Genomic DNA, 27,610 nt, shown 5'->3' with positions numbered 1-27,610 from the left:
GCCACTGTTCCAACCAATTACAATAGTGCTTGCAGACAAAAAGCAACATATTTCATGTGTCATAAATCTGAAAATAGAAACAGAAAATGCTAAAACGCTAAGCAGTTTGGGCAGCATGGGTGGAAAGAGAACATCATGAGCTTTCTGCAGAATGTGAACACTTTAGAAAACAGCCATGATTTAAGTTGCAGAGAATGTGGCTGCTGGGAAGGGGTGTTAGGAGGACAAAAGGAATGCCTGTGTTGGGCTGGAGACCAAGAAGAAAATGGATGATAGGTATTTGTCTCCATAGATGCTACTGACTTTAGTAACTAACATTTTCTACTTTGTTTCTAGAAGATGGCTATAAAAGTCCGCATCATCAACCTGGTGAGTAGCCTCCAAAACAAAAGAAATTAATACACTTGACTGATCTGCTCCTCTCTAAGTTTTATTTTCAATCCAAATAAAATAGAAACGATAATAGCCATTGTAAAAGACAGCTGGGGGAAATAACGTGTCAATTAGTGAAGATATTCAGAAACAAAAACCTCCCTTCAGGACCTAGCTTTCATAGCTACACACAAAACTGTGTTAGATATTATTTCACACTTACTAACAGACCTACTAAATTGTGTAAATAATAGCAGAGACATTTGAGATGTTCAGCAGTTCGGACAATATCTAGGAAGAGAAAGCATAACTAGTATTTCAGGTTGAAAATCTGTCAGACAGATGCTGCCACACCTATTGAGTGCCTCCAGCATTTTCTTTTTATTTCAGGTTCTTAGCATCTGCAGCATTTTACTTTTCAACCACCAACCGGTGGGAACTGGTGGGACTTCCAAAGTAAAACAAGTGTGAATGTTAATTGCCTCATAGTTTCTTAATTTGCATATACTCATGGCTTCTGCCTGTTTTAGACAACTCAGCTGAGAGTTGAAAGAATAATTGGTCCAATATTTCCAAAACAGTTAGTCACGTCCAATACAAAAAAAATCAAATGATCAGCAGCACACTCCTTCACCTTTCACCTCTGAGACTGGTTTAACTTCAGGGGTTGGGTCAAAGTTCGAAGGACAGAAATCTTAATTGCCATATGAGTTCAGATGATCCTAAGTAGCAGTTTGCGCGATGTTAATACAGCTCGGGGCGTTGGAGTTCAATCCCGGCGCTGTTCTATAAGGAGACTGTTCGCCCTCCTCGTGGAACGCGTGGGTTTCCCCCGGTGCTGGAAATTGCAGGCGATTAGTACCATTTGTGAACCTTAACGTTTAAATCTAATTAGTAGCTCTGAACGTCGGTGTACATTAAAATGAGTGCCAGCAAGTAACAAAAGCGAATGCAGATATTGGAAAGCAGAACAAAAAGAAACAGAATGTTGAACAAACCCAGTTGGTCAAGTAACATCTGTGGATGGAAAAGGTGTATCCCATATTTCCAGTGTGCTCCTCCCACCTAGTTTCCTCTCCCTCTGTTCACCTTTCACATCCCACTTTCCCATCACCTGCTCTCATCTGCCCATCATGCCCTGCCCCATCTGGTTTCACCTATAACTTACCAAACTCCACGCTACCCCCTTCCCCACCCCACCCCGATATAGATCTGAGCTGGAAACGTCCACGTATAACTTTTGCCTTTACTGTTGCTGCATGACCTTTGAGTTCTCCAACCTCGTGTTCTTTTAAATATGTAACAACTGACCAAAAGTTTTCAACCTGGAACGTAAACTCATTCTCCACACGTGCTGTGTTACCAGCATCTCCTGATGAACAGTTGTACGGACAGTGGGACGCGTACTTCTATCTTTCTTCTCAGTATTTTTTTAAATTAAGGCTCATCTTTTCACCGGCTGGGCTTCTGATCGTCCTGGTGGTAAACCGGGAAGAAAGTTCAATCTGAAGCGTGTAGGTGATGAAAATGTTTAAATGTCAGTCAGCTATGTGTCAGTTCAACTTAAAGTGATTATTAAGAAGCAACCGCGAAATTCGGGGCCAAGTGGCGCGCACTCTTGTCACTGAGCCTTTGCCGCGATGCGCAGCCCCTTCTGAAGTTTCGGAGCCCAAAGGGCGATAAATGATCGCACGGGAGGATGGAGCGGGTCATTGGGCAGCGGGAAGCTGCAGAGTAAATCGTCGCTCGGGGAGGGGGGAAGGTGCGAGCTCGTTCACTCTAATACTGAGGAGACACACACTTTCTCCCACTTCCGGACCATGTCTTTGATCAGTCGCGGAATTTTTGAATGTAAGCTCTCAGCAGCTCGCGGTTCAGCAGCCCGACGAGAGGCGGTCACTTCAGATTCAAAGCCGCATCAAAACTTGTCCTCTCAACGATTCTCCGTTACTTTCTTCCAAAATGCCATGCCGTGGACAGTTGCAGTGACGCACAGAGGGAAGAAGATGACACTGTTCTGTGGCACCTCCTTCGCTTTCACACAATAAGAAATAATGATTGTACAATTTCTGATTGAGCATGAGGACAGAACGGGGCAGAACATGTTCACCCGCGGCTGCTTCTCCTGAATTACCAGAATTCTTCGGGCCGTTCAATGACCGCGTATCACTTGGCTGCACTCTCTTTCTCCCTCCCTCGTTGTGTGCCTCAGGCTGTTGGTTAAGAGCACTCAGTGGGTAATTATTAATAGATGTCCCTGGATGGAAAGTGCCCGTGTTTAGATGAGCCTTATGATAAACCTATGCGTATGTGATGTGGGTATGTTGTGTGTGTCACTTCCCAGCCAGACCCCCTGCACTTAGACCACAGCAGGAACCCAAGCCATGCCTGCCACGCACCGGCCAGCAGCATGAAGCCACCAACGTTTGCTCTTCTCCTCCTCTGCCCATGGCTGCTGACTGCGAGCGGGGACCTTGGGGCGGGGGCGGGAGCGGGAACTTGGGCCAGGTTTGCCAGCCTGCCCTACCCTGAGGACAAACTCTTCCTGCACGACACTTTCCCCGAGGGCTTCATCTGGTCGGTGGGGACATCAGCGTACCAGACGGAAGGTGGCTGGCGACAGGATGGGAAAGGTCAGTCGGTCTGGGATACCTTCACTCGCCAGCAACCCAGTGGCAATGGAGATGAGGCCAGTGATAGTTACAATAATATAGAGGGGGATGTGTCGGCTATCCAGGCTTTGGGGGTCACGCACTACCGATTCTCAATTGCCTGGTCCAGGATCTTCCCAGATGGTCTGGTGTCAAATCACAATGAAGCTGGACTGAGCTACTACATCCATCTGCTCCAAAGACTCCGGGACATTGGTGTTGAGCCCATAGTGACTCTGTATCACTGGGATCTGCCCCAGGCTCTCCAGGATAGGTACGGAGGTTGGATCAACGAAACCTTAGTGGATCGCTTCAGTGAGTATGCGGAGTTCTGTTTCAAAGTTTTAGGAGACCAAGTGAAGTACTGGATCACCATAGACAATCCTTTCGCTCTGGCTTGGCACGGGTACGGGACGGGGAAGCTCGCCCCCGGTATTCAGGGAGCTCCCCGTGCACCGTACATAGTGGCACATAATCTGATTAAGGTAAGACCCTCCGTTACACTGAATGGATCTGTATTATATTTAGCTCTGAAAACTTTTGGCGGAGAGTATCAAATGAACGTGCATAGGATGCAATCTGCAGAAAGGTTGACCGTGAGAAATTAAACTTTTTCTGAGTTGAATCCATCTGTTAAATGGATAGTTAAGGAAGCAGCGCGTGTACCTGGGAACTACATTTTGCTTTTTATATATATATATATATATATATATATATATATATATATATATATAATTAGAACGTAAAACTTAAGGGACTTGACATGATAGCAGAGCTCCGTTCAGCTAAACTCTGGAAAAGAGATAAAATACTGTGAAGAAATTGTCATGATCTATTTGATCGAGTTTAGGTTTTAAGAGATCTGTACGGGGATACTATGTCTCCTGTTTCATAAAATATAACAAAACGATGGTATGCGATAGTGGATAGTCATCATTCGTATTATTTCCCGTCATAAAAGTTGAGCAAAAGTTTGGCCTGAAGTAAGTAATGGACAAATTGAAAGAGCAACGCAATGATATTACATGGATGAGTGAACTGACAGAATGGTGCATGCTCAATACGCAACTATTTAACAGCCAGAAATATGTTAATTAAAATAGATGCAATATTTTATCGGATTCAATAGATCATCATAATTGGAAAAACGAATATGCATTACATACCCATCGCAAGGTAAAAGATAGAAGGATAGAATATATTACAAAGCTAACGTTTAAATGTAGATAATGACCTAGAGAATAATATCAACCAGTAGAATGACTTTCACGTGGTTGCAGGGATGGGCCAATGGAAATACTGTATATTATACACATCAGTGAACTTCTATGGGATTGTAGAAAATTTCACGAAGAAAATAATATAACACGTTTGATTTAAACTATATATATTCACTTCAATATTAATTATACAAATATGTGGCTTATTAGATGAACTGAAGAGCAGTTTATTCACAAACTTGTGCCATGCATTATGTCCATGAATGTGTATCATTTATCCTTTCGGGAATCAAAGCTTTCCGTCAACATGTACTTTGTGTTTTTCAAGGCATTGATTACAGAATACACAAATATATTTTGAGAATCTCTAACACTGAACATTAAGAAAGTACAATCAAGCGTTTTCATTTCTGTATGAGATCTCAGCCGAGGCCGATTAACTCAGCGTAGAAGGAAATACAACTCTTGGGATTTTCCCTTCTTCATTGTTTGGGAATATATTGGGAAAATGAACCATTGGTGAGCATAGGCTGTGGAAAAGGGATATGAATTTGTAGAAATGTATTTCTTAGCTGAATTGGGACTGCCTTGGAACAGCAGAAGATTTTATTAAATTTTACTTGGATGCTTATTATAGTCAGACTTTAGATACTAGTACATTAATCCAAATCACAAATAAAAGTATTGATTTACAAAAGGAAAAAAAAATGATGACCAAACTGTTCCAAAGGCAGGTTAGAGGTAAAATTAAGTCCCAGGTGACTCTTTAGTTAAATTTGCACTAATAATATGTATTTTATAAATTAGGGTTGTTTAGTTAAGATTCATTTTATTTTACGAAAGTACCGGTTCTGCCAGAAAAATATCAACGCAGTCATGGATACAGTTGTGATCAGTATATTACATGGTATGCTCTTAACCGAAGGCAACTACGTATTTAGTTTATGATCCAGATTCAGTGGATCTTGTTTTATTGGGCAATCGGTTAATCAGGTAATCCGCTTAGTTGGGACAGCACTCAAAGAGCAAAAAGAAATTGAGAAAATAGCTGGGATTCTCGTCATTTATTTTTGACACTGTGGTGCTTAACTGGGACAGGAGAGTGTAGCCGAACAGTTTCTAACTGGTGCCAGTCACATGCAACGGCTTGTGTGGCCGTTAGACACTACAACGTGCTTGGAGTGAACAGTTTTCAATTTGCAACGGTTGGGTTTGTTTCTTTTTGAAGCAGTGATTTTTGTCATTGATACTTGATGAGAAATAAGACAATTCAGAACTCTTTTGCTCATTGCAGTCTCAAGCATTCAGGCTGGAATTGCCAGAAATGGCGGGAAGTGAAAATGAAACTATTTCACTACTTCAAGTTAAGAGCTATGAAAAATTTGAAGATATCAGCAGTCATCTTGAATGTTACCTGTTTGTTTATTTATTGAGATGCAGTGTGGAATAGGCCCGCCTCGCTCTTTGAGCCACATTGCTCAGCAGTTCCCTGACTTAATCATAGGACAATTTACAATGGCCAATTAATCTACCAATTGGTGCATCTTTGAACTGTGGGAGGAAACCGGAGCTCCTGGAGGAAACCCATATGGTCACAGGGAGAAGGTACGAACTCCTCTCAGGCAGTGGCAGGAATTGAACCCAGGTCGCCAGCACTGTAAAGCATTGTGCTAACCACTGTTACTGTGTCACCCCTCCAGACACTCAACTCTCACCCGTGGCTCCAAGTAGCTGTCACATGCGACAGCGGCCATACCATGGTACACACCTTCAACAGGCAGGCTAAACCAACTGAGGGTAGCTGGCAGGTCACATACCCCAGTGAGATGCGGACATGCCCGTCCTAGATTGCGATGTCGGCTCCAGTGGACTGGGCGGATGTGTTCTATAGTGAGATCCAATGGCCAGGAAGGCTGCTCTGCAAAGCTCTTGGAGAATGAATTGCATGACAAGGACAGCAAAAGTCACGGACATCCACTGCAATCAAGGAAGACCCCTGTTGCGATGTCTATTTTTACACTGGACCTGGACTTCCGAGGTGGAGAGAGTGGAACTGCCCCAAGGCAACGACTTTTCCACTTTAAAAACTCTCCTGCACAGGTTTTCCGTCATCGTCAGATATGACAGATAACCACCTTAGTATTAGTAGTGTTTTAATTTGTTCTGAATTTAATTTAAATACATAATTTGTTACTGAGTTAAATGGTAGTTTTTTTCTTTTAATACAATTTTAACTATTTCCATGAAACATTGGCTAGTTAGGACAGCCGTTTACTTGGGCCAAAATATATGGCCCAGATGAGTCCCAATTAACCAGAATCCACTGTATACAAAAATTGAAGGGATGATTTCTCACCCTGTCTTTAGGCTAATAATTATCAGATTATTTATACCAACGTACAGCCTATTGAAATAAATCAATAACCCATGTTATCAGTCACTAACACCTCTAGCACTGTTGACACCAGGCATACAATATCAAACCACTCAGTGGCCCAGAACTTGGGATAATTAGAAGCTATCAATGTTTCCTCTTTAAGTTGAGGAAATTCACAACGGCTTTTACAGTGCATACTTGCATGGGTAGATTTCAAAGTTTCTTCCACAATCTGTAGGCTTTAACTTCTGTGTTATTGTCACTGCTAAGAAAGGACACTAAAAATAGTTTGCACTGTTGGTTGAGCTTTTAACTGCAGAATGAGCATTAATCACTTGTAAGTGATGTTGCTGGCCATGACAAATTAACTTTCCATGTAAGAAGCCTAATTCCCACAAAATAATTAAAAACAAAATTAGGTATCACAGTAGCGCAGTGAGTAGTGCTGCTCCCTCACATCTCCAGTGTCCTGGGGTCAACCCTGACTTCTATGCTGTTTAGAGTTTGCATGTTCTCCTTGTGACCCTGTGGTTTCTTCCCACATCCCAAATATACAGTGGTTGACCAGATTAAATTGCCACAGTGTATGAGTGAATGCAAAGAAGGGGAAAATAAAAGAATTGGGATTAGTCTAAATGGATACTTGGTGTTGGCATGCACCGGGTGGGCAGAAGGACCTTTATCAGGCTGTGAGACCGTAAACAATAAAAACTAACTGAATGTTAGAGCCATGTTTAAAATTCACTTTAAATGTTTCAACCTCTTTCTTAATCCACACTATCTTATTTCACAAAATTATATAAAAAAGAGAGCAGTTTGTATTTTGACACATCTTTCCAAATTATTGGTTTGACTGACTGTTAAGTTAGTTGAAGTCGTTACTATTCTTCTATCCAGTCACTCCCCTATAAGATGCTTGGCAAGGAGAAGTCCACACCATAGCACTGAAGCTTTATGAACAATTTTCCTTGCCACTACTGCAGAGTACTGTTCCTTTAGTAAGAATAAAATCTTGCTCCATAGGGGTTGTTGATTATATTTTTATCAAGTCCGGTTTATTGACTCTCTCATTCAGTGAACAAAAGAGATACTAATTTGGGGAAAGGGAGCACAGAGGGAGTCAGGATCCTCCAAGAGGAGAACTCTTAAGGATATTGAGAGGTTTAGATTTATCTCTCTGCTCAGTCTGGAGGGGAAGATATTCTTCTGTATTGCCGTCACCTGTCTGAGTTTCTCCCCAAAAATGCCTAGCTTGATATGTCTGTACTGAAAGGAGGGATTCCCAGGGTGCCTGGGACTCATGGGCATGGTTTCCCAACTGATTAGGGAAATGCCTGAAGGCGAGGGAGACCTGATCGTACTGTGACTAGACCTTGCCAATGCTGGTGGAGATCGCGCAGAACCAACATCATGTTCTGAGGAAGATAAAGGACCTCATGTTGGTCTACTACAAGAGCTTCAGATTGAAACTCTCCTCAGGAATGACAATATCAGGCTGTCAGTGGCTTGAGAAGTGTATTATAATGCATGTACAATCTTAGTGATCCTCTTCTCCCTGACAATTATCATGCTGGTTAAGGCAGCAGAAGTGGAGTGTAAGAGAGGCGTGCGGCAGGCCCCAATCAGAGTCTTCATGGATGATCTTTTGGTGACAACTACATCAGTCCCAAGCAGTAGATAGATCATTCAGGGGCTAGAGAGGCTCATCTCATGGGCAAGGATTAGTCTTAAGCCTGAGAAATCCAGGTTTCTGGTGATAGAGAAAAGCAGACTCACTGACAAGTTCCATTTCTCCTCGAATGGTATTGCCTTCTGCTATCTGAGAAATTAGTCTAGAGTCTGGGGAATGTCTCTGACTGCAGCCTAAGAGATGTGGCTGACATCCAGAAGACCACCAAGGGGTTAGAAGTCTGGCTCACCAATCTGGACAAGTGAGGCCTACCTACCAAGTTCAAGGCCTGGATCTACCAAAATGGCATCCTTCCCACAAATTCTCTGGCCCATACTGATATGGGAGGTGCCTATGTAAACAGTTGTGGCTCTTGAGAGAAAGATCAATGGCTACTTTTCAGGATGGCTGGGCCTCACACGTAGTCTGAGCAGCATTGCTCTGTACATGGAGGAATAAACTGTAGCTTCCGTTCAGCAGCCATAGTGAGGAGTTCATGGTTTCCTGTACAAGAGAATTGCTGCTGTATAGAGGTTCCAGTGACCCCGAAGTCTCATCAGCAGGCACTGAGGTCCAGACAGGCAGGAAATGAAAGGCCAAGGACACCGTGGAGATGGCTGACTCATGAACAGGGCCTATCAGCAGCATCAACAGAGCTCTGCGAACTAAATAAAAGTACAGAAGGGATAAATGGAGTGGCCATCGTCGGGAGTAGGCCAGCGGTGAGAATAGAAGCTTTGGCTCAAAAGAGGCTTCGGCTCGGAGGAGGCCTTGGCTCTGTGTAAAGTGTTCGTTAAGGTTTCCTTTCTGTTTTTTTTCACCTCCTCTCTTTCTGTTCCATTTAAATAGCTGTGGTGTGCCCTTCGTGCCAGATGTTGGAGAACTGGGAGACCCAGGGAAATACATCTGCATGAAGTGCATCCAGCTGCAGCTCCTTGAAGACCATGTTAGGGATCGGGAGCAGCAACTGGATGACCTTCAACTTGTATGGGAGAGTGAGGAGATAGTTGATCAAAGTTACAGGGCAGTAGTTACCCTGTTGTTGTAGGTGGTGAGTAGCTGGGTGACCATCGGGAGAAATGGAAATAGGCAGTTAGAGCAGAGCACCCCTGTGACAATTCCCCCCAAAAAACAAGTATACCACTTTGGATCTCTCTGTGGGGGATGACCTCCTGGGAAAATGCCACAGCGACTGGGTTACAGGCACTGAGCATAGGTCTGTGGTGCAGAAGGAAAAAAGAGAGAAGAAAGGGGCAGTAGTGATAGGGGACAATAGTGAGGGGAACAGACAGAAGATTCCGTGGACAAGTAGGACATCTGGATGGTACATTGCATCCCAGATGCCAGGGTCAGGGACGTCTCAGATCACATCCACAATATTTTGGAGGGAGGGGGAGCAGCCAGATGTCTTGGTGTTTATTGGTACCAGTGATACAGGAAGGAAAAACAATGAGGTCCTGAAAAGAGAATTTAGAGAGCTAGGTAGAAAGCTGAGAAGCAGGACCTCCCAGGTAGTAATTTCTGGATCGCTGCCTGTGCCACGCGCCAGTGAGGGGAGAAACAGAATGATTTGGCAGACAAACATGTGGCTGAGAAGCTGGTGCAGGGTGCAGAGTTTTGGGTTCTTGGATCATTGGAATGTCTTCTGGGGGAGGTATGACCTCTTCAAAAGTGATGGGTTGCACCTGAACCTGATGGGGATCAATGTTCTTGTGGGCAGGTTTTTTAGAGCCGTTGGGAGGACTTAAAGTAATTTGGCAGGGAGGTGGGAACCGGAGTGAAGGGACTCAGGATAGGACGGATGGTAAAAAAGTAAAGATAGCATGCAGTCAGACTGTCAGGGAGGGCAGGCAGGTGATGGGACTTAGATGAAGCCAACAAGCTGAGTATCTAAACATTAGGGATGCAAAATGAGAAAGGATAGCAAATACGGTACTCAAGGTGTTGTATCCAAATGTGTGTAGTATAACAAATAAAGTGGATGATCTTGTTGCACTATTACAGATCACCAGGTATGATGTTGTGGCCATCACTGAATTGTGGCTCAAGGATGGTTGTAATTGGGAGCTGAATGTCCAAGGTTACACGTTGTATTGGAGGGTTAGGGAGGTAGGCAGAGGGGGTGATGTGGCTCTACTGGTAAAGAATCATATCAAATCAGTAGAAAGATGTGATATAGGATTGGAAGATGTTGTATCTTTGTGGGTTGAGTTAAGAAACTGCAAGGGTAAAAGGATGTTGATGGCAGTTGTATACTGGCCTCCCAACAGTGGCTGGGAGGTGGAGCACAGATTACAACAGGAAATCGAAAAGGTGTGTCAATAGGGCGATGTTATAGTAGTCATGGGAGATTTTAACATGCAGGTCGATTGGGAAAATCAGGTTGGAAATGGATCTCAGGAAAGTGAATTTGTTGAATGCCTAAGAGATGACTTTTTAGAGCAGTTTGTCGTTGAGCCTATGAGGGGATCAGCTGGATTGGGTGTTATGTAATGAACCAGAAGTGATTAGGGAGTTTGAGGTAAAAGAACCCTTGGGAGCCAGTGATCACAATATGATTGAGTTCAATTTGAAATTTGATAGGGAGAAAGTAAAGTCTGATGTAGCAATATTTCAGTGGAGTAAGGGAAATTACAGTGATATGAGAGAGCAGTTGGCCAAAGTAAATTGGAAGGAGATGCTGGCAGGGATGACAGCAGAGCAGCAATGGTGTGTGTTTCTGGGAAAAATGAGGAAGGTGCAGGACATAGGTATTCCAAAAATGAAGAAATACTCAAATGGTAAAATAGTACAACCATGGCTGACAAGGGAAGTCAAAGCTAGTGTAAAATCAAAATAAAGGGCACACAATAAAGCAAAAATTAGTGGGAAGATAGAAGTTTTTAAAAACCTACAGAGAGCAACTAAAAAATCATTAGAAGGGAAAGGATGAATTATGAAAGCAAGCTAGCAAATAATACCAAAGTGGATAGTAAAAAAAATTTTCCAAGTATGTTAAAAATAAAAGAGAAATGAAGAGTGGATATAGGACTGCTAGAAAATGAGGCAGGAGGAATAATAACGGAGACAAGGAGATGGCTGATGAACTAAATGGGTATTTTGCGTTTTTCTCCACTTTGGAAGACACTGGCCGTGTGCCTGAACTTGCAGTGTGTGAAGGAAGAGAAGTGGGTGCAGTTACTATTACAAGAGAGAAGGTGTGTATAAAGCTGAAAGTCACCCAGACCAGAGGAACTGCACCCTAGGGTTCTGAAAGAGGTAATGTTGGAGATTGTGGTGGCATTGGAAATGATCTTTCAAAAATGATTGGACTCTGGCATGGTGCCAGAGGACTGAAAATTGCAAATGTCACTCCACTCTTTAAGAAAGAAAGAAGGCAGCAGAAAGGAAATTATAGACCAGTTAGCCTGACCTCAGTGGTTGGGAAGATGTTAGTGTCAATTGTTAAGGACGAGGTGTTGAAGTACTTGGTGACATAGGACAAGATAGTACAAAGTCAGCATGGTTTCCTTCATGGCAAATCCTGCCTGATGAACCTGGTGGAATTCTCTGAGGAGATTACAAGTATGGTGGATAAAGGGGATGCAGTGAATGTTGTATATTTGGACTCTCAGAAGGCCTTTGACAAGCTGCTACACATGAGGCTGCTTACCAAGTTAAGAGCCCATGGTACTACAGGAAAGTTACTGGCATGATTAGAGCATTGGCTGATTGGTAGGAGGCAGCGGATTGGGAATAAAAGGATCCTTTTCTGGTTGGCTGCCAGTGACTAGTGGTGTTCTTCAGCGATCGATGCTGGGATCACTTCTTTTTATGTTGTATATAAATGATTTAGATGATGGAATAGACAGATGGCTTTGTTGCCAAGTTTGTCGATGATACGAAGATTGGTAGAGGGGCAAGTAGTGTTGAAAAAACAGGTAGGATGCAGAAGGACTTAGAAAGTGGCAAATGAAATACAATGTTGTAAAGTGCATGATCATGTGTTTTGGTAGCAGTAATAAATGTGCTGACTAATTTCTAAATAGGGAGAAAATCCAAAAATCTGAGATGCAAAAGGACTTGGGGGTCCTTGTGCAGAACACCCTAAAGGTTAACCTGCAGGCTGAGTCGGTGGTGAGGAGGGCAAATGCCATGTTAGCATTCATTTCAAGAGGTCTAGAATACAAGAGCAGGGATGTGATGCTGAGGGTTTATTAGGCACATTGAGTATTGTGAACAGTTTTGGACCTCTCATCTTAGAAAAGATGTGCTGGCATTGGTGAGGGTACAGAGGAGGTTCACAGGGATGATTCCAGGAATGAAAGAGTTATCATATGAGGAACGTTTGATAGCTCTGGTCCGGGAAGAGGTATGATGGCTGTCGAGGAACTGCATACCATTGGGATGGTACGAATGGGGCAGCAGGGAGCTTGGACAAGGTGGGTGGGTACTCTGAGGTGGAAGATCTGCAGGTCCAACATCTGACAGGCAGAAGCCCAGCGCATCAAGTTCATGGTCCTGGCTGTGTATGACATCCTGCTTGTCCAGTGAACCTTTGTGCTTGGAGCAAAAGCAAAGCACCATCATGACCCCTCTGTACTGGCAGAGAGACCCTGGGACACATCCTCAGCTGATGCCCAAAAGCTACTGCTGGTGCTACAACCAGGTGCTGAAGGCTGTGGCAGAAATTTCTCCTCGGCCATTAACAAAAGCAAGCACCTCCACCAACCCAGAAAGCCCATAGCCTTTGTCAAAGCTGGAGACCAGCCACAGCTTCAGCCTAGGTTACCAGCAGGCTTGTTTGCCATGGTGTCTGACTGGCATCTGAAAGTCAATCTTGGCAAACAATTAAAGTTCCCTGACCTCCTCATATCATCATCACTGAGGCCTGATGTGATCACTCTGACAGAGAACTCAAAGCAGGTGGTCGGGGTTGAATTGACATCGCTTTGGGAAGACCAGATTGAGGAGGCATTTGAGTGTAAGAAGGTCAAATGCCAGGTGCTGGTAGAGCAGTGCTGGAGACAGGTGGCGGGCATGCTGTGAGCCTGGAGAGGTGGGGTTTTACTGGCTGCTCACTCTGCAGACCCTATTCTCTCCTTGGCATTATGGTGGCTGCAAAGAGAAGAGCCTACAGGAGCGTCACAGAGGCTGCTGAGTGAGCATCCAGATGGCTGTGGATCAAGAGGTGTGACCAAGTCAGGGCTTGATCAACCCTAGCTGGGTCACCCAGGTGAGGGTGTCTGATGTTGAAAGACCTGAAACACCTGATGACTCCAGGTTATATCACGGATAATGTGTCACAGAGCATCCTATCTTAGTATCGGCATCGTTAATTTAATGGTTGGTTACAATTTCCTTTGTCTATGTACTTCAGTCTGAAAAATAATGTCTTCTGTTCAACAACTATTGATTGCTCTATACCGACCATAACTAAATTCTTTCACAGAGAATTTTACCCTGGTTTGAATTTGTAATAGGGTACAGCATTTGTCTAAACTCTATGCATTGTTACAAGTTTCTCTAATTGATGCTCTGTACCAGTGATGTACAATATTTACACTGTGCAGCGAGGTTAACAATCGGATTCAATTTGAAGGCTACTCACTCAAATGTGGAAGTCCTCAGTTTCTGTAAGGTCTTTGTAACTGACTTTCCAACTACAGTTTGACACTGGCCTCCTCGTGGGCAGCAGATCTGGAGCACCCTTCTCCCAATAGTTAAACTGGGCACTGAACCCTCGTTAGGTTAGATTTGCCACAGATGCAGAAACTCCAGCCATTCAACAGAGAAAATCTATAAGCTTTAAATATGTTCCTTTGAATTAATTGATAAAATTCTTAACTTAACAGTATTTAGAACATAGAGTATAGAACATAGACCAGTACAGCACAGGAACAAGCCAAATAAAATTAAATTAATATTCAAAGGCCCAACTAAACTTATCCCTTCTGCCTATGGCCTACTAAATGTCTGTATCCTACCATTTCCTGCACATTCAAGAGCTTCTTGAACACCCCTATAATAAACATCACCTCCACCACCCAGAGAGTGCATTCGAATCAAACACTCACCACTATGTGTAAATACTTACCTCATAATTCTCCTTTGAACACAACTCCTTCTTACCTTAAATGCATAATCTTATAAACCTCCATCAGGTCTTCCCTCAACCTCCACTGGTCCAGAGAAAATAACACAAGATATATCACATACCCTCTAATCCAAATAGTATCCTGGTATACCTCTTCTACACCCTCTCCAAAACCTTAACACCCTTCCTATAATGGGATAATCAGAGTACAATACTCCAATGTTAGGAATGTAATACGCCAAATGCTGCCTAATTAACATTTTATAAAGCTGGAAAACTTTAATTCTTTAAATATTTAAACACTCAATTATTTTAAAAGTATCTTCTAGTGTTTCTATTTTAACTTTGCCAAATACTTTCTAAGCAATGGTCTTGTCTTTTTATGTAGTTTTAATAGGAAGGCAAATGCTTGATAGTTAGAATATTTTTCAGTGTTAATGTTGGTCAGATTGTTACAAGCTCCTTGTTAGCTTTCAAGGTGAGACAAGCAAAAAACAAACTAGTGGAGATTCCTGCATCTGTCTGTGGTCTCTTGTGTCTTCGCGATGAGCAAGGGTAGGGCTAAGGCTGCTGTAAAAGCACCTCACTACCACTTACAGCAGGGCATCACCAGTCAGGAACTAACTCTCACTCCAGGAAAACACAAGTATGAACGTGTCAGGCACAAATGCTTCATTGCACGCTGAGTTAGACTCAACAAGAACACCTCCTGGACCAGATATGGCCTGTAGGGCCAGTATGTTGTATACTGCTGGTATAATATAAAGTCTGCACCATGTACTAGACAACACATTGTAAGATTTTCATCAGTCCCAATCACAACTCATCACACTTAATTTTTTTGTTTTAAAAACATTTTGCTTATTAAGCCTAAATAAAACTTCTGAAAATAATTATAAGTTTGCTAGTCAATTCTCTGTAAGGTTTCTGGATTTATTGTTCTGCTGTAACACAGTATATTATTCAAAATGTTCTATGTGCTATTTCTCATTGTTTTTAGATTGCTACTCAAGACAAAGTAGGTGGTGGTAAATTGAACAGAGTGGCTTGGAGCAATCTTGCATTAATTGCAAACATAGATAATCTTGGAACAATAAATGACGATTATTTTATTGCCTCTGCTTACTTCACTTAGCTTTGGCTCAGTGACTTGCATCTCTGAGTCTGAAGGTTACCTCAGAGGACTGTTGTTATCTCTGATTAAGAAAGTTATAAATTGGAAACCTTTCCTTTGGTTCAATGTTGTTGTTGCTTCTACACTGATAGTTCAGTAGCAGACCTAAAGGGGTTTTGTCCTGGCAGAATTTGCTGCCATTTGGAGATCAGTTAAAATAATATTAAAAAGGAGCACAAGGTGTTTGAAAAGAGTTCAACTACAATATGCATTTATATTGTGCCTCCTAGGAGTGTTATTGATCCCAATTTGATACCAAGTCCCTGTGTAAGAAAGATGAAGAGAATTAGGATATTCCTCAGCCATTTATTCATTTACAGTACAATGGCCAATGCTTGTTGACCATTCCATCTTCCACCTGTCAATGGGGGACTGTATTTCTCAACTGCTGTGGTCCATGTGCTGAGAAAACACCCTGAGTCCACTTTATTAGGTACTCTTGTACACCTGCTCGTTAATGCAAATATCTAACCAGCCAATCCGGGAGCAGAAACTCAACACATAAAAGCCAGCAGGCAGGGTCATGTGACTCAGTTGTTGTTCAGACCAAACATCAGAATGGAAAAGAATTGTGATCTAAGTGACTTTGGCCGTGGAATGATTGTTGGTGCCAGATGGGGTGATTTGAGTAAAACAATGTCCAGTGAGCGGCATTTCTGTGGGCAAAGATGCCTTGCTAATGAGGGATATCATGGGAGAATGGCCAATTGGTTCAAGTTGACTGGAAGGCAACAGCACCTCAAACAACCATGCATTACAACAGTGGTATGCAGAAGAGCATCCCTGAATACATGATGTGCCAAACCATAAAGTGGATGGGCTACAGCAGCAAAAGACCATGAACATATGCTCAGTGGCCACTTTATTAAGTACAGAAGCTACCTAATAAAGTGGCTGCTGAGTGCTTTTTTACAACACTGTTTAGGAGAGAGTCCTGATATGTGGATACAGCAGTGATGAAGGAACAGTGATATAATTCAACATCAGGACTTGGAGGATGTTGATAGGAGTTGGATATGCAGAGGGTAACATCAAATAAATCTTGGTGAATTGCTTCGTATACAACACCCCACAGGCATGAAACAGTAATAGTGAAGGGCAGATTTTAGATGGAAATAGGGATGCCAAGAAAGCTAGATAGTGCTTTTGGAGCTGCAGGCCTATCTCAGGAAATGGTGAGTATTTCATTATATAACTGATTTATATTTTATGGTTGGTTAAAATCTTGGAAGCCCAAGGTAGTAGGCTTCTCCTCCATGGGAGGAGAACTGATGTGTGAGTCAGACTGGAGGTAACAGACCTTTGGGCAAGGATTTCAGCAGCAAATAAACTGAGATGGGGCCACAGAGACAGAAGTAGTAGCCTTAATAATGGTGCACTTTGTGATCAAAATCTCATCTTGTGGTCATCTTGAGTAGCCTATTTCAGCTTCAGACAGTCTTCAAGCTTAAGGATGAAGTGAGTGGCTAGTAAACAATTTGTGGTAGGAAGAAAGATAATGGCTTTGGTTTTCCCAATAAACAGAAGTTGCCTTCAATTAATTCAGTACTCTGTGTTAAAAAAGCAACAAGGAGAAAAATTAAGAAAGGTGTTGGTGAGATGGAGCTAGTTGCCATTAGTGTACATGTGAAAACTAATATTGTATTTTTATCTGCAGTCACTGAGAAATGCAGGGATAAGGAAAAAGATAAAGGCCAAGATTGAGCAGGGCCCTATCTACTATTCACTTCAACATGACAGACATATTTACAAGTCACTTATCTCTTTGCTGCTCATCAGACTTGCAGTATTCAAATTCTCTGAAAATTTACAAGGTTCAAGGGTAGCTCACTCTAGAGCTATGGGTATGAGGCCCATTGCCGAGATTTAACAAGGCTGAAATTCCGTTGCAATATTTAAAGGTCACTAAACAGTTAGAAAGGCTTTCTATGAGGCAAGATACTATATCAATCCTAATTGCCCCTTTCATGGATTTCTTGTAGCATAATTTTGGAGAAGCACTTACAGCAAGTAATAGTTAGAAAAAGGAAGAAGGAAATACGAATAAATAGAATGCAGAGATATAGTGTATATAAAATAGTTAGTATTTTATAAAATAATTCCCGTTATTTAATATATAATAATTCTTCCGGCTACAAATAAATTTTACTACACATTTTGACTTAAAAACTTTTTTCATGTCAGTTGAATTATAATGACTAGTTTATGATAAAAGGATTCATCAATATTGTTAAGATTTATAAATATTCACATAGAATTGTTTTGTTTTCATGGTCCATACAACATTTATAATGGGTTTAGAAATATTTAAATTGTCAAAAGCTAAAATACAGGGTTCCAAATTGCAAGATAGCTGCTGTTTTGAAATGTATAATACTAAAGGAACATTGTAAATCTAAGTGAAGGTACAGGAACACCTAAAGCTGTGGAACACAAAAAAGGCAAATAAAAAGCAAAATACCGTGGATGGTGGAAATCGGAAAAACTCAGTACGTCAGTTAGTATCTGTGGAGAGAGCAACAGAATTCGTGTTTGCTCCTAACAACAAAACCTTGGAGTAAAAATTGATTTATTTTGCCACCATCCATCATGAGGTCCACATTAGCCCAAACTGCTGTGGGGTTGTTGTGTTCCTAGAAAACAAGGCTGCATTGCAATCTTCTATAATGCAAAGCTGCATCATCTGTGCATGTGTCAAGAAACATGGCCTGAAAAAAAAGTGTTTACTAATTTATTTTGTTTCACATAAATTCTGTGGGAATGAATTTTATTCCATATCTCAAATTTGGGTTTAATTTTATAACACAGCAGCCACAACACAGGGCCCTGAATATATATGTCTTGAGAAAGACAATTTAAACTGGTTAAAAGTTCTGAAAGTCAAACTTCTTCCATTCGTACAGTTTTCTGGATAACATGTTATCCACAAATTAATCAGAAACCCTGGTCTTATATTTGCTTTGTGTTTGTTGAACCAGTATTTTTTTTTTGAGTCATCTACTTTGTAAAATGTTTGCAGATTGTAGGATTGTATATTGTTTGCCAAACTCCATCTATAGTGCATGAGAGAGCTGACAACTGTATGTGTAATATTGCAAATCAGTTGAGCCAGTGATTATTTTGCTTCATCTACTTCGTAAAACATTCGTACCTTGTCAGGCAGTAAATTGCTTGTCAAACTCTATCTGTAACACAAAAGAGAGCTAAAGATTGTGTTTGATAATACCGTAATATTAGTTAAAACAAAGTATGAGCAGGGATTATATCATTTTTAAAAATCTGTTGCGAGTAGCAAGGGCGCATAGAAGAACCAAAATTGGATTGGAAAGTATATAAGAACATAAGAGCAGGAGGTGGCCATCTGGCCCATCGAGCCTGCCCCGCCATTCAATATCATGGCTGATCTGGCCATGGACTCATCTCCATCTAGCAGCCTTTTCCCTATAACCCTTAATTCTCCTGCTATGCAAAAATCAGTCCATCCTTGTCTTAAATATATTTACTGAAGCAGCCTCCACCGCTTCATTGGGCAGAGAATTCCACAGATTCACCACTCCTTGGGATAAGCAGTTCCTCCTCATCTCCATCCTAAACTACTCCCCCAAATCTTGAGGCTATGTCCCTTGGTTCTAATCTCACCTACCAGTGGAAACAAGTTTCCTGCCTCTGTCTTACCTATCCTTTTCATAATTTTATATGTTCCTATAAGATCTCCTATCATTCTTCTGAATCTCAGTGAGTACAGTCCCAGGCAACTCAATCCCTCCTCATGGTCTAACCACCCTCATCTCTGGAATCAGCCTGGTGAACCTGCTCTGCATCTCCTCCAAAGCCAGTATATCCTTCATCAATTAAGAGACCAGAACTACATGCAGTACTCCAGGTGCGGCCTCACCAGTACCCTGTACAGTTTCAGCATAACCTCCCTGCTCTTAAATTCAATCCCTCTAGCAATGAAGGCCAACATTCTAATTGCCTTCTTGATAGTCTGCTGCACTTGCAAACCAACCTTTTGAGATTCATGTACAAGCACTCCCAAGTCCCTCTGCACAGCAGCAGGTGGCAATTTTTTTACCATTTAAATAAGAATCTGCTATTTGGCTTCTCCTTCCAACGTGGATGACCTCACATTTACCAGCCAGATGTTTGCCCACTCACTTAACCTATCTATATCGCTTTGCAGACTCTCCATATCTTCTGTACAATTTGCTTTTCAGTATCATCAGCAAATAAGCATAGTAAAAATTTTTTAAAAAACTTGTGAAACCAATGACTACATTTGAATATTTAGGTAAAGAAACTAGTATAAGAATGGGATCTAATGAAGTTGTTCTGATAACCTTATTATTATCATTATTATTACAACTTATTTCTCCTCAGCTCAAGCTGGTAAAACCTGAGATATGGGCATAGCCAAGTACACTCATTTCTCAATTGCTGGGAACTTTCAGGCTATTCTAGTGATGTTTAATATTGTGGCTTTCTGAAGATTTTTATAAATATGCTGTGCAGGTCCGATCATTTAAAGCTATTGTGCAGTGACTTCAGGATGATACCAGTTGTAGATATTACTATTGTGACAATGTACACCCTGTTCACGTTCCATAATCTTTCAATTTCCTCTTTTAATTCAACAGATTTCTGGTGTTTTTCACTTATGATTTCTGTAAATTATGTGTGTTTGGAATGGCTTTATCTATTAAGTAAGTTGTTCTTGTTCATCCTGTATTATTATATCCAGACGGTTATTATGGATTGTCCTTTCTGTAATAACTGATCGATCATAATAACATTTGTAAGACTCTGACTCTAAAACTGAGTCAGGCTTGTATTTATAGTCAGGTATGGTTTCTTTTATGAGTTTGTGTTTTAAAGCAAGATTTTGGTGAATAGTGTTTACTACTTGATCGTGCCTTGTGGAACTAATCAGATTGAGTTAACTGCTGCAGGATCCTGTGAAGTGTTTGCTTATTTCTGCCTTTTCTTGGCATTTTCTACATTTATCATCTTAAATTTGTTGGGATTTTATCATGCATTTTTGATAATATTTTGTGTTGCCATCCAGTCCTGCATTGCAACAAAGAACCTGCTTTGTTTCTGGGAAGATGTCTCCAGTTCTGAGCCAGGTGTTTGACGCTTCCTCGTTGACATCCAGTCTGCTCAGATGTTTTCCATGGAGGGTCGTGTTCATCCATTAGTTGTCTTTTCCTTCCGTAGTGATAATTTCTTCATTTTCTGGGTTGTGCATTCATTTAAGTTTAGTGGTGTATACTTCTTATCAGAATTGCATATGCTCATGTTGAGTGCTGAATCCTGTTTTTGTTGATGAACATATATCCTTACAAGTTTTATATGACCTTAGTGTAAATTTTTAAAGTCCGTTATTCCTCTTCATCCTTCTGGCCTAGGCAGAGTTAATGAAAGTACATTAGAGCGTACATAGTATTTTCTAGAATTTGTCATTTCAGTTCTTTTTTTTTAAAAAAATTCTGGATCTGTTTCAAATCAAGATATTATGCCAAAAGAATATGTTAATATGTGAATAGCAGAAGTATTTTTTCCTTTGTTATATTTTTACTGTTGAACTCTGTTTAGCAGATTTTCTTAAACCTTGAAGTAAATTCTGTCAAAAGTTTTCCCTTTTATCACACTATAATCTATTTTCTTTGATTGCTGATGTCCAAGATATACATTCATCCATCGGTTGTATTGTATCCTGCTGCTCTGTTTTATATTCAACTAGCTCTATTGCGCCTTTCTTTATGTTTAATGTTCTGCAATTATCCAGTCCAAATGTCATGTTTATACCCATAGAAAATAGTTCTACTATTTTAATTAATTGCTTTAGCTTTACTGATGGAGAAGCATATAATATAATTTCAAGTTGTTCATGGGTAGATCTATTATTACTACTATTCATTTACGACTGCATGCCTTTTTTGAAGTTAGAGAGGGAAATCTGACATGATTTAGAGATGGTCAAGTTATCCTCAGCTGGAGATTCACTGATGAGTACAAAGGTCAATAAAAGTGAAGTGGCCTCCTCACAAACCATTAACACTGAACAGTTCTTAAATGTCATTGCACATTTTATTGACAATAAATCTTTTCATTATGATTTGTTTCAATACTTCTAATAAGAGGCATGCTGACAATGGCAACTGGTTGCAGGCATCACAGCTGCTTATAATATTGTTATTATCGTAAGACCTGCATCGTGTGGTGAAGGCGGCCCAGCAAATTGTCAGGATGGAGCTCCCAGGACTGGACACCGTCTATTCCAGCAGACTCAGGAGGAAAGCAATCAGCATAACCAGAGACACCACACATCCCGGCCACTCCCTGTTTGACCTGCTGCTGTCCAGCAAAAGGTTCAGGACACTAAAAGCCAGAACAAATAGACTGAGGAACAGCTTCTACCCCAGAGCTGTGGCCTCCATCACACCACTCCCACAGAACAATGACTGAAACTCTGAGCACACACTTGCACATATAAGAACTCAAATACTTGCACTAATGGCACTTTGTGCATTACTGTGAAATTGTGGTGCTGTTGCAGCTTATTTTCTGCTACTTATCTATTTAATACTGTTTTTTTTATTACTGTCTTGTTTTTATCTACCACTTTATTTAATTGCCTGAGAGGAAGCCAAACAGGGTTTCATTGTACCTGTGTACAATGACAACAAAGATCATTCAATTCAATTCTTTCTACTGTCCTTTCTTTTCTGCCTTCTCCATAATAATGGTAAGGGTTGGTTACTCACTAAAGTAACATTTTCAGCATGAAGCTCATCACCAGAAATTTAATCCTTCAGATTTGGAGGTAGTGAAACCCATGGCCTGCTTTGAGGCTTTTTCTAAATTCTTAATTTGAATATTTATTTTAGCAACTATCTTCTAAATGGAAACATTTGTGGAGCATGCCCACTTTATCGAAAACTTCAATGATTTTAGAGGATATGTGTTGGTCATAGGAGTGCTGTTATTTCTTGTAATGATTTCCCAGAGTAGGATTTGCTACCAAGCACCGAATCTCTTGCCTAACCCTTGAGAAAGTGGAAGTAACTTGCTCTCTTGAGTCCCACAATTCCTCTGGTAAGTGCTATTGAGCAGAGAGTAACACAGAAGATAAACTCTTGTGTTTATGATTTGAATAGAGTGTTCCAGGATTTAGATCCAGTGATGATAAAGAACAGCAGGATGGTAGGATGACTAAATCAGGATGGTACATGACTGAAATGAGGCTAGTGAAGACAGACAGTGGAGTTCTCTTGCATCCAAACACCACCATTCTTGCTAATAGAGTTTGTTTACTTGGCAGAGCACTTTAATGAGCAACATCAGTGCATTTTGTTGGTAGTACACACTGCAAGCATTATGCACCAGTAGTGGAGGGAGTGAGCCAATCAAATAGTCCTGGATAGAACTGATCTTTTTTGAGTATTGATACTTGGAGAAAATTCTATTGAACTGTTGTGTTGATATTTGTAGAGTAGTCTATTAAACTGCTATAAATTCTGTCAAGACATTGAGTGACAGGAGGAGAATCCAATTTTGCATTATCTTCTGCCTCACTGTAACAGGGGCTATATGCATTGATTCAAGTGTGCTCTGGCCAAGTTCTACAGAAATCATGAAAATACCATCATTTTTGAATCCTATCCCTCTGATAATACATGCCACTCCTTGTTTTTTAAAATAAATTTACTATAAAATAACCAAAGGCATACTCAAAGAGCTACTATACTATAAACCCTCTGGGTTTCTCCACCACTCGCTGAGTCTGGTGACTTAAACTGACTGGTAACCAATATTAACTGGCTTTCCTTAAAAGGGAACTCCCTGGGTTACTTTTTTACTACTTTTTTTGGAAACTCTACAGATATGAGGGTGTAACTTTAAAACTAAATTTACTAGAGTTAGCTGATAAATTTGAAATAAAATAAAATAAATCTTACTTATTCAACAAAGTTCATACTCTGAAAGTCTTGTACTTAGAGAAATGCTGAGCTCAAAGTGTAGGAATAAACAGGCCTTTTTGAGACTAGCAGACTGCGGAAAGTGGGATTACATTAGCTGGACTCCAACTATTCAAAAACACGAGAAAGTCTGTGGATGCTGGAAATCCGAAGCAGCACACACAAAATGCTGGAGGAACTCAGCAGGTCAGGCAGCATCCATGGAAAAGAATAGATAGTCCTCGTTCCAGGCTGAGACCCTTTGTTAAGACTGAGAAGAAAGGGGGAAGCCGCCAGAATAAAAAGATAGAGGAAGGGGAATGCCAAAGGTACTAAATAAAACATTTCTAAGTTTGCTGATGAGACTAAGTGGGAATATGAGCTTCGATGAACATGTAGAATGGCTTTTGCGGATATGGATGGATTATTATGGTGGGTACAATGTGGCAATTGAAGTACAGGAATACAATGTGAAGAATAAGAGGTTTACACTTTGATAGGAAAAATAGAAAGGTTGATATTAAAAATGCAGAATGCTGGCAGAACTCAGCAGGCCAGACAGCATCTATGGGAGGAGGTAGTGACGATGTTTCAGGCCAAAACCCTTCATCAAGAGTAATATTGTTTAACTGGTGACATTGGAAGATGTTCAGGTTGTCCATGTACACAAGGCACTGAAAGCTAATATTCAGGTGCAACAGATAATAAGGAGGCAAATAATTTGTTGGCCTTTATTGCAATAGGATTGAGTACAAAAGTATACAATTATTAAGGTAGGGGTTTCCCAACCTGGAGTTCATGGACCCCTTGCTTCAAGAAAGTTTGGGAAGTTCTGATTTAGAGCTTCGGCAGACCACCACTGGAATATTCTGTGCAGTTTGGCCTCCTTATCTAAAAATTGGAGACAGTACTTGCTAGAGAAGTGCTGTGGCAAAGATTCACTGGACAAGTTCCCAGGATGTCATTGAGGAGAGACTGAGTAAGCTAAGGTTCCATGCCCTGAAGTCTAGGAAACTGAAAAAGCTTCTCTTTTAAACATAAAGAATTCTAAGAAAGCTTGACAGGGTGAATATAGGACTGTGGAGTATGGAACTAAATCAAAATAAGGGTAGGCCATATAAGAATGAAATAAGGAAAATGTTGTTCTCTCAGAAGGTGGTTAATCTTTGGAATTGACCATCCTAGAGGCAGTGGAATCTCAGTTAAAGATTGAAAGATTTCTAGATATTAAAGGAATCACGTGATTTGGCAGTGGGACAGGGAATGATGTTTGGGGTGGAGGACCAATCATAATCATGCTGAAAGATAGAAAATGTTGTGGGGTTGAATGCTGTATCCCTGCTTCTATTTTGTATGTTCCATAGATCTGGTTTGCTTTTGTTATTATCTTACTGATCAACATCGCAATTGTTTGTGATTTATGTCTTTGGAATCATGGATTCCTTTGTTAAAACTTAAAAACATTCTTCTGCGTTTTCTTATAAAATGTAAAATATTTTTTCATAGAAAGGAATTAACTGGCATATAAATTTAGAGATTTTCTCATCTATTTAACAGCATGGTTAGACTTTTTTAGTCCAGGCAACATCTCTGGATCTGAAGTTACTTCTTAGATTATTGAATTTCGTTCTGTAGTTTTATTCTTGTGGGGTCATACTTGTCTGTGATTTCTCTAGTTTTTAAACTCATCACAGTCTTCTGCTAACTGACTTGTCATTGAATTCAAGAAACTCTCTGATATTTCCTGATTCAGAGTCTGAACTGTTCATTTCACATTTTATTTAAATCTTTGGTTGGGAAATTAAAAAACAGCAACTCAAGTCTTATGTATTTGGCAGAATTTCATCCAAGTCTGTTATCATCCTTCATTAATGCTCAGATATATTAAAAAAGAAGGTGCATCACTCTTTTTCCTATGGACTTTGGGAATAGCAGTAGAGGCACAGGGGCAACTGTGATTATCTGTGATGCTGTAGGGATTGGACCCCGTTCCACAATGATAAATTCCTTATAACGTGCACATCATCGAATCATCAGGTGTCTGTGCAGGACGTTGTGTACTATTGATCAGTTGTCATGATCATTTCACCTGTGACTATTTGACAGAAGCTACATGAATTAACCAATTAAAATTGAGTAAGTGTGCTTTATTCTGCCTGGTTCCCTCTGACCATAATTTGTTCATGGGCTTTTTGATTTGTGGCCTAAGCCATCTACCCTTTCTCATGGTATCACCCCTTTGACTTTCCTGTGAGAAGCCTGTTGGAGCAGCAGTGGAGATTCAGTCGTGTTTTTTATAAGCCTAATTACAATAAAATGTTATTTGTTTTCCTTGTTTATGTATGGTATTGGTTAGAACGGATGCTCTTTTGTTTCTCCTCTGTAATTTTTATCTCATGTGCATAATTATTAATACAATTACACATCATTTGGGTGGCAACTTGTTTATTAGCAAAAGTATAAACACTCTTTTTAAGATGTTTATTTACTTGCAGGATTTTTATTTTCCCTCATCTGTTCCACTTGACAGGGGTTTGCAGTAGTTAAAATAAAAGCATTTTGTGCTGCCTGACAGATCAAGATTAACTTCTCCTGATTGAATTGTACTGATGTCACCTTCAGGGATGTTAGTACAAAGGTTCATTGATTCCTGATGGGGAATTAGATATTTAGTCAGCACATACTGACTTAATCATAGTGACGCTAGAACTGACGTCAGGATTGTATCATTCTCAACAAGGCATCACAATTTTGAAGTGTTATAAATCCAGCCTGATTTAATTTACAGTCAGCCAATGCAAAAACAACTTCCATTTTTAACATAGTACATGCCCAAGGTGCTTCAGAATAACATTATTGAAAGAAAAATGACACCAGTCTCATAAGATGATAACAAATGTAGGTAGCCAAATCAAAGGAGCCTCCTCAAGGAGAGAAACAGATGGAGAGGTTTATAAAGTGTATTCCAAAACCTGTAATACTCATCAGATTATAACTTTGATCAGTTATTAAGATTTTAACCATTTTATTTCTAATTGTATGTTTCCATTCCTTGTCAATTAGTTTTTATTATAATTAACTAAATCAGTTTTAGTCTATATAAAAGGTCAAGCTTTCAATGTTCAGTTTGATCTTAAAAATAGACACTGCAAACAAATTAACTCCTTACTATATATCTGGAAAATCAAATCCAGCAAGGATTTTCACAGTGGAATTGGGAGTGTTATAGAACAGAGGGACTTTGGAGTACAAGTACATAGTTTCCTGAAAGTGGAATCTACTCAGAGTAGTGATGAAGGTTTGTGCTACTCTGGTCTTCGTTGGTCAGGGCGTTCAGTACAAAAGTTGGGAGTTCATGGTGTGGTTGTACAGGACAATTGTGAGTATTGTGTTCAGAATTGGTTGGCCTGCTATATAAACATGATATTAAACTGGAAAGAGTCCAGAGGAGGTTTACAAGTAGGTTGCCAGAACTTGAGGGACTGAGTTATAGAGAGAAACTGGTCAGGCTGGGGCTTTATTTCTTGGAGTGTAGGAGACTGAGAGGTGATCTTATGGAGGTATATAAATTCCTGAGGGGCATAGATAAGGTGAATGCCCTCAGACTTGTTCCCAGGAGTCAGGAATTAGAAGACATAGATTTAAGGTGAGCAAGGAAAGGATTATTAGGGGCAATTTTTTTTTTTTTTTACACAGAAGTGTGTTATGCACAGTATGTGAAGTGAGCTCACAGAGGAAGTGATTGAAGTAGGTACAATGACACAGTTGGACAGGTACTTTAATTGGAAAGGTTTAGGAGATTTGGCATCTTGGCTGGCATGGACCAATCAGGCTGAAAGACCTGCTTCCGTGCTGTATATGACCAAAGCTTGTGCCCTGACAGTAATGTGTGTCATTTGCAAGATCCACTTCAGTGATTTGTCTGGACCATCACTACAAAACTTCTCAGCAGCCAGTTCTAGCACCAAGAAGGAGATGGGCTGCAGACACTTTGTACATCACCAGCTGCAAATACACAAATCGCATGGCGTTCTAATTTGCCTGTAAAATGATGGGGAATAAGTGCTGGATTTGCCATTGATGCTTAACTCAAAGAATAAATTATAACTA

The 27,610-nt window shown here is 40.6% G+C and overlaps 1 protein-coding gene across 1 annotated transcript in view; it reads left to right on the top strand.

Annotated features, from left to right (window-relative positions):
- Positions 1–1,645: 1,645 nt before the first annotated feature.
- Positions 1,646–27,610, top strand: part of kl (klotho) — an 89,222-nt gene continuing 63,257 nt past the window's right edge. The window contains exon 1 of the mRNA XM_059964089.1: positions 1,646–3,508. Coding sequence (XP_059820072.1) covers positions 2,783–3,508 — 726 coding nt within the window. The 5' untranslated portion in view covers positions 1,646–2,782. The remainder of the gene's footprint in view (positions 3,509–27,610) is intronic.

Source organism: Hypanus sabinus, chromosome 3 (genome assembly GCF_030144855.1).
Source record: "Hypanus sabinus isolate sHypSab1 chromosome 3, sHypSab1.hap1, whole genome shotgun sequence".
Taxonomy (NCBI): domain Eukaryota; kingdom Metazoa; phylum Chordata; class Chondrichthyes; order Myliobatiformes; family Dasyatidae; genus Hypanus; species Hypanus sabinus.
This window is presented reverse-complemented; position numbering and strand designations above follow the sequence as displayed.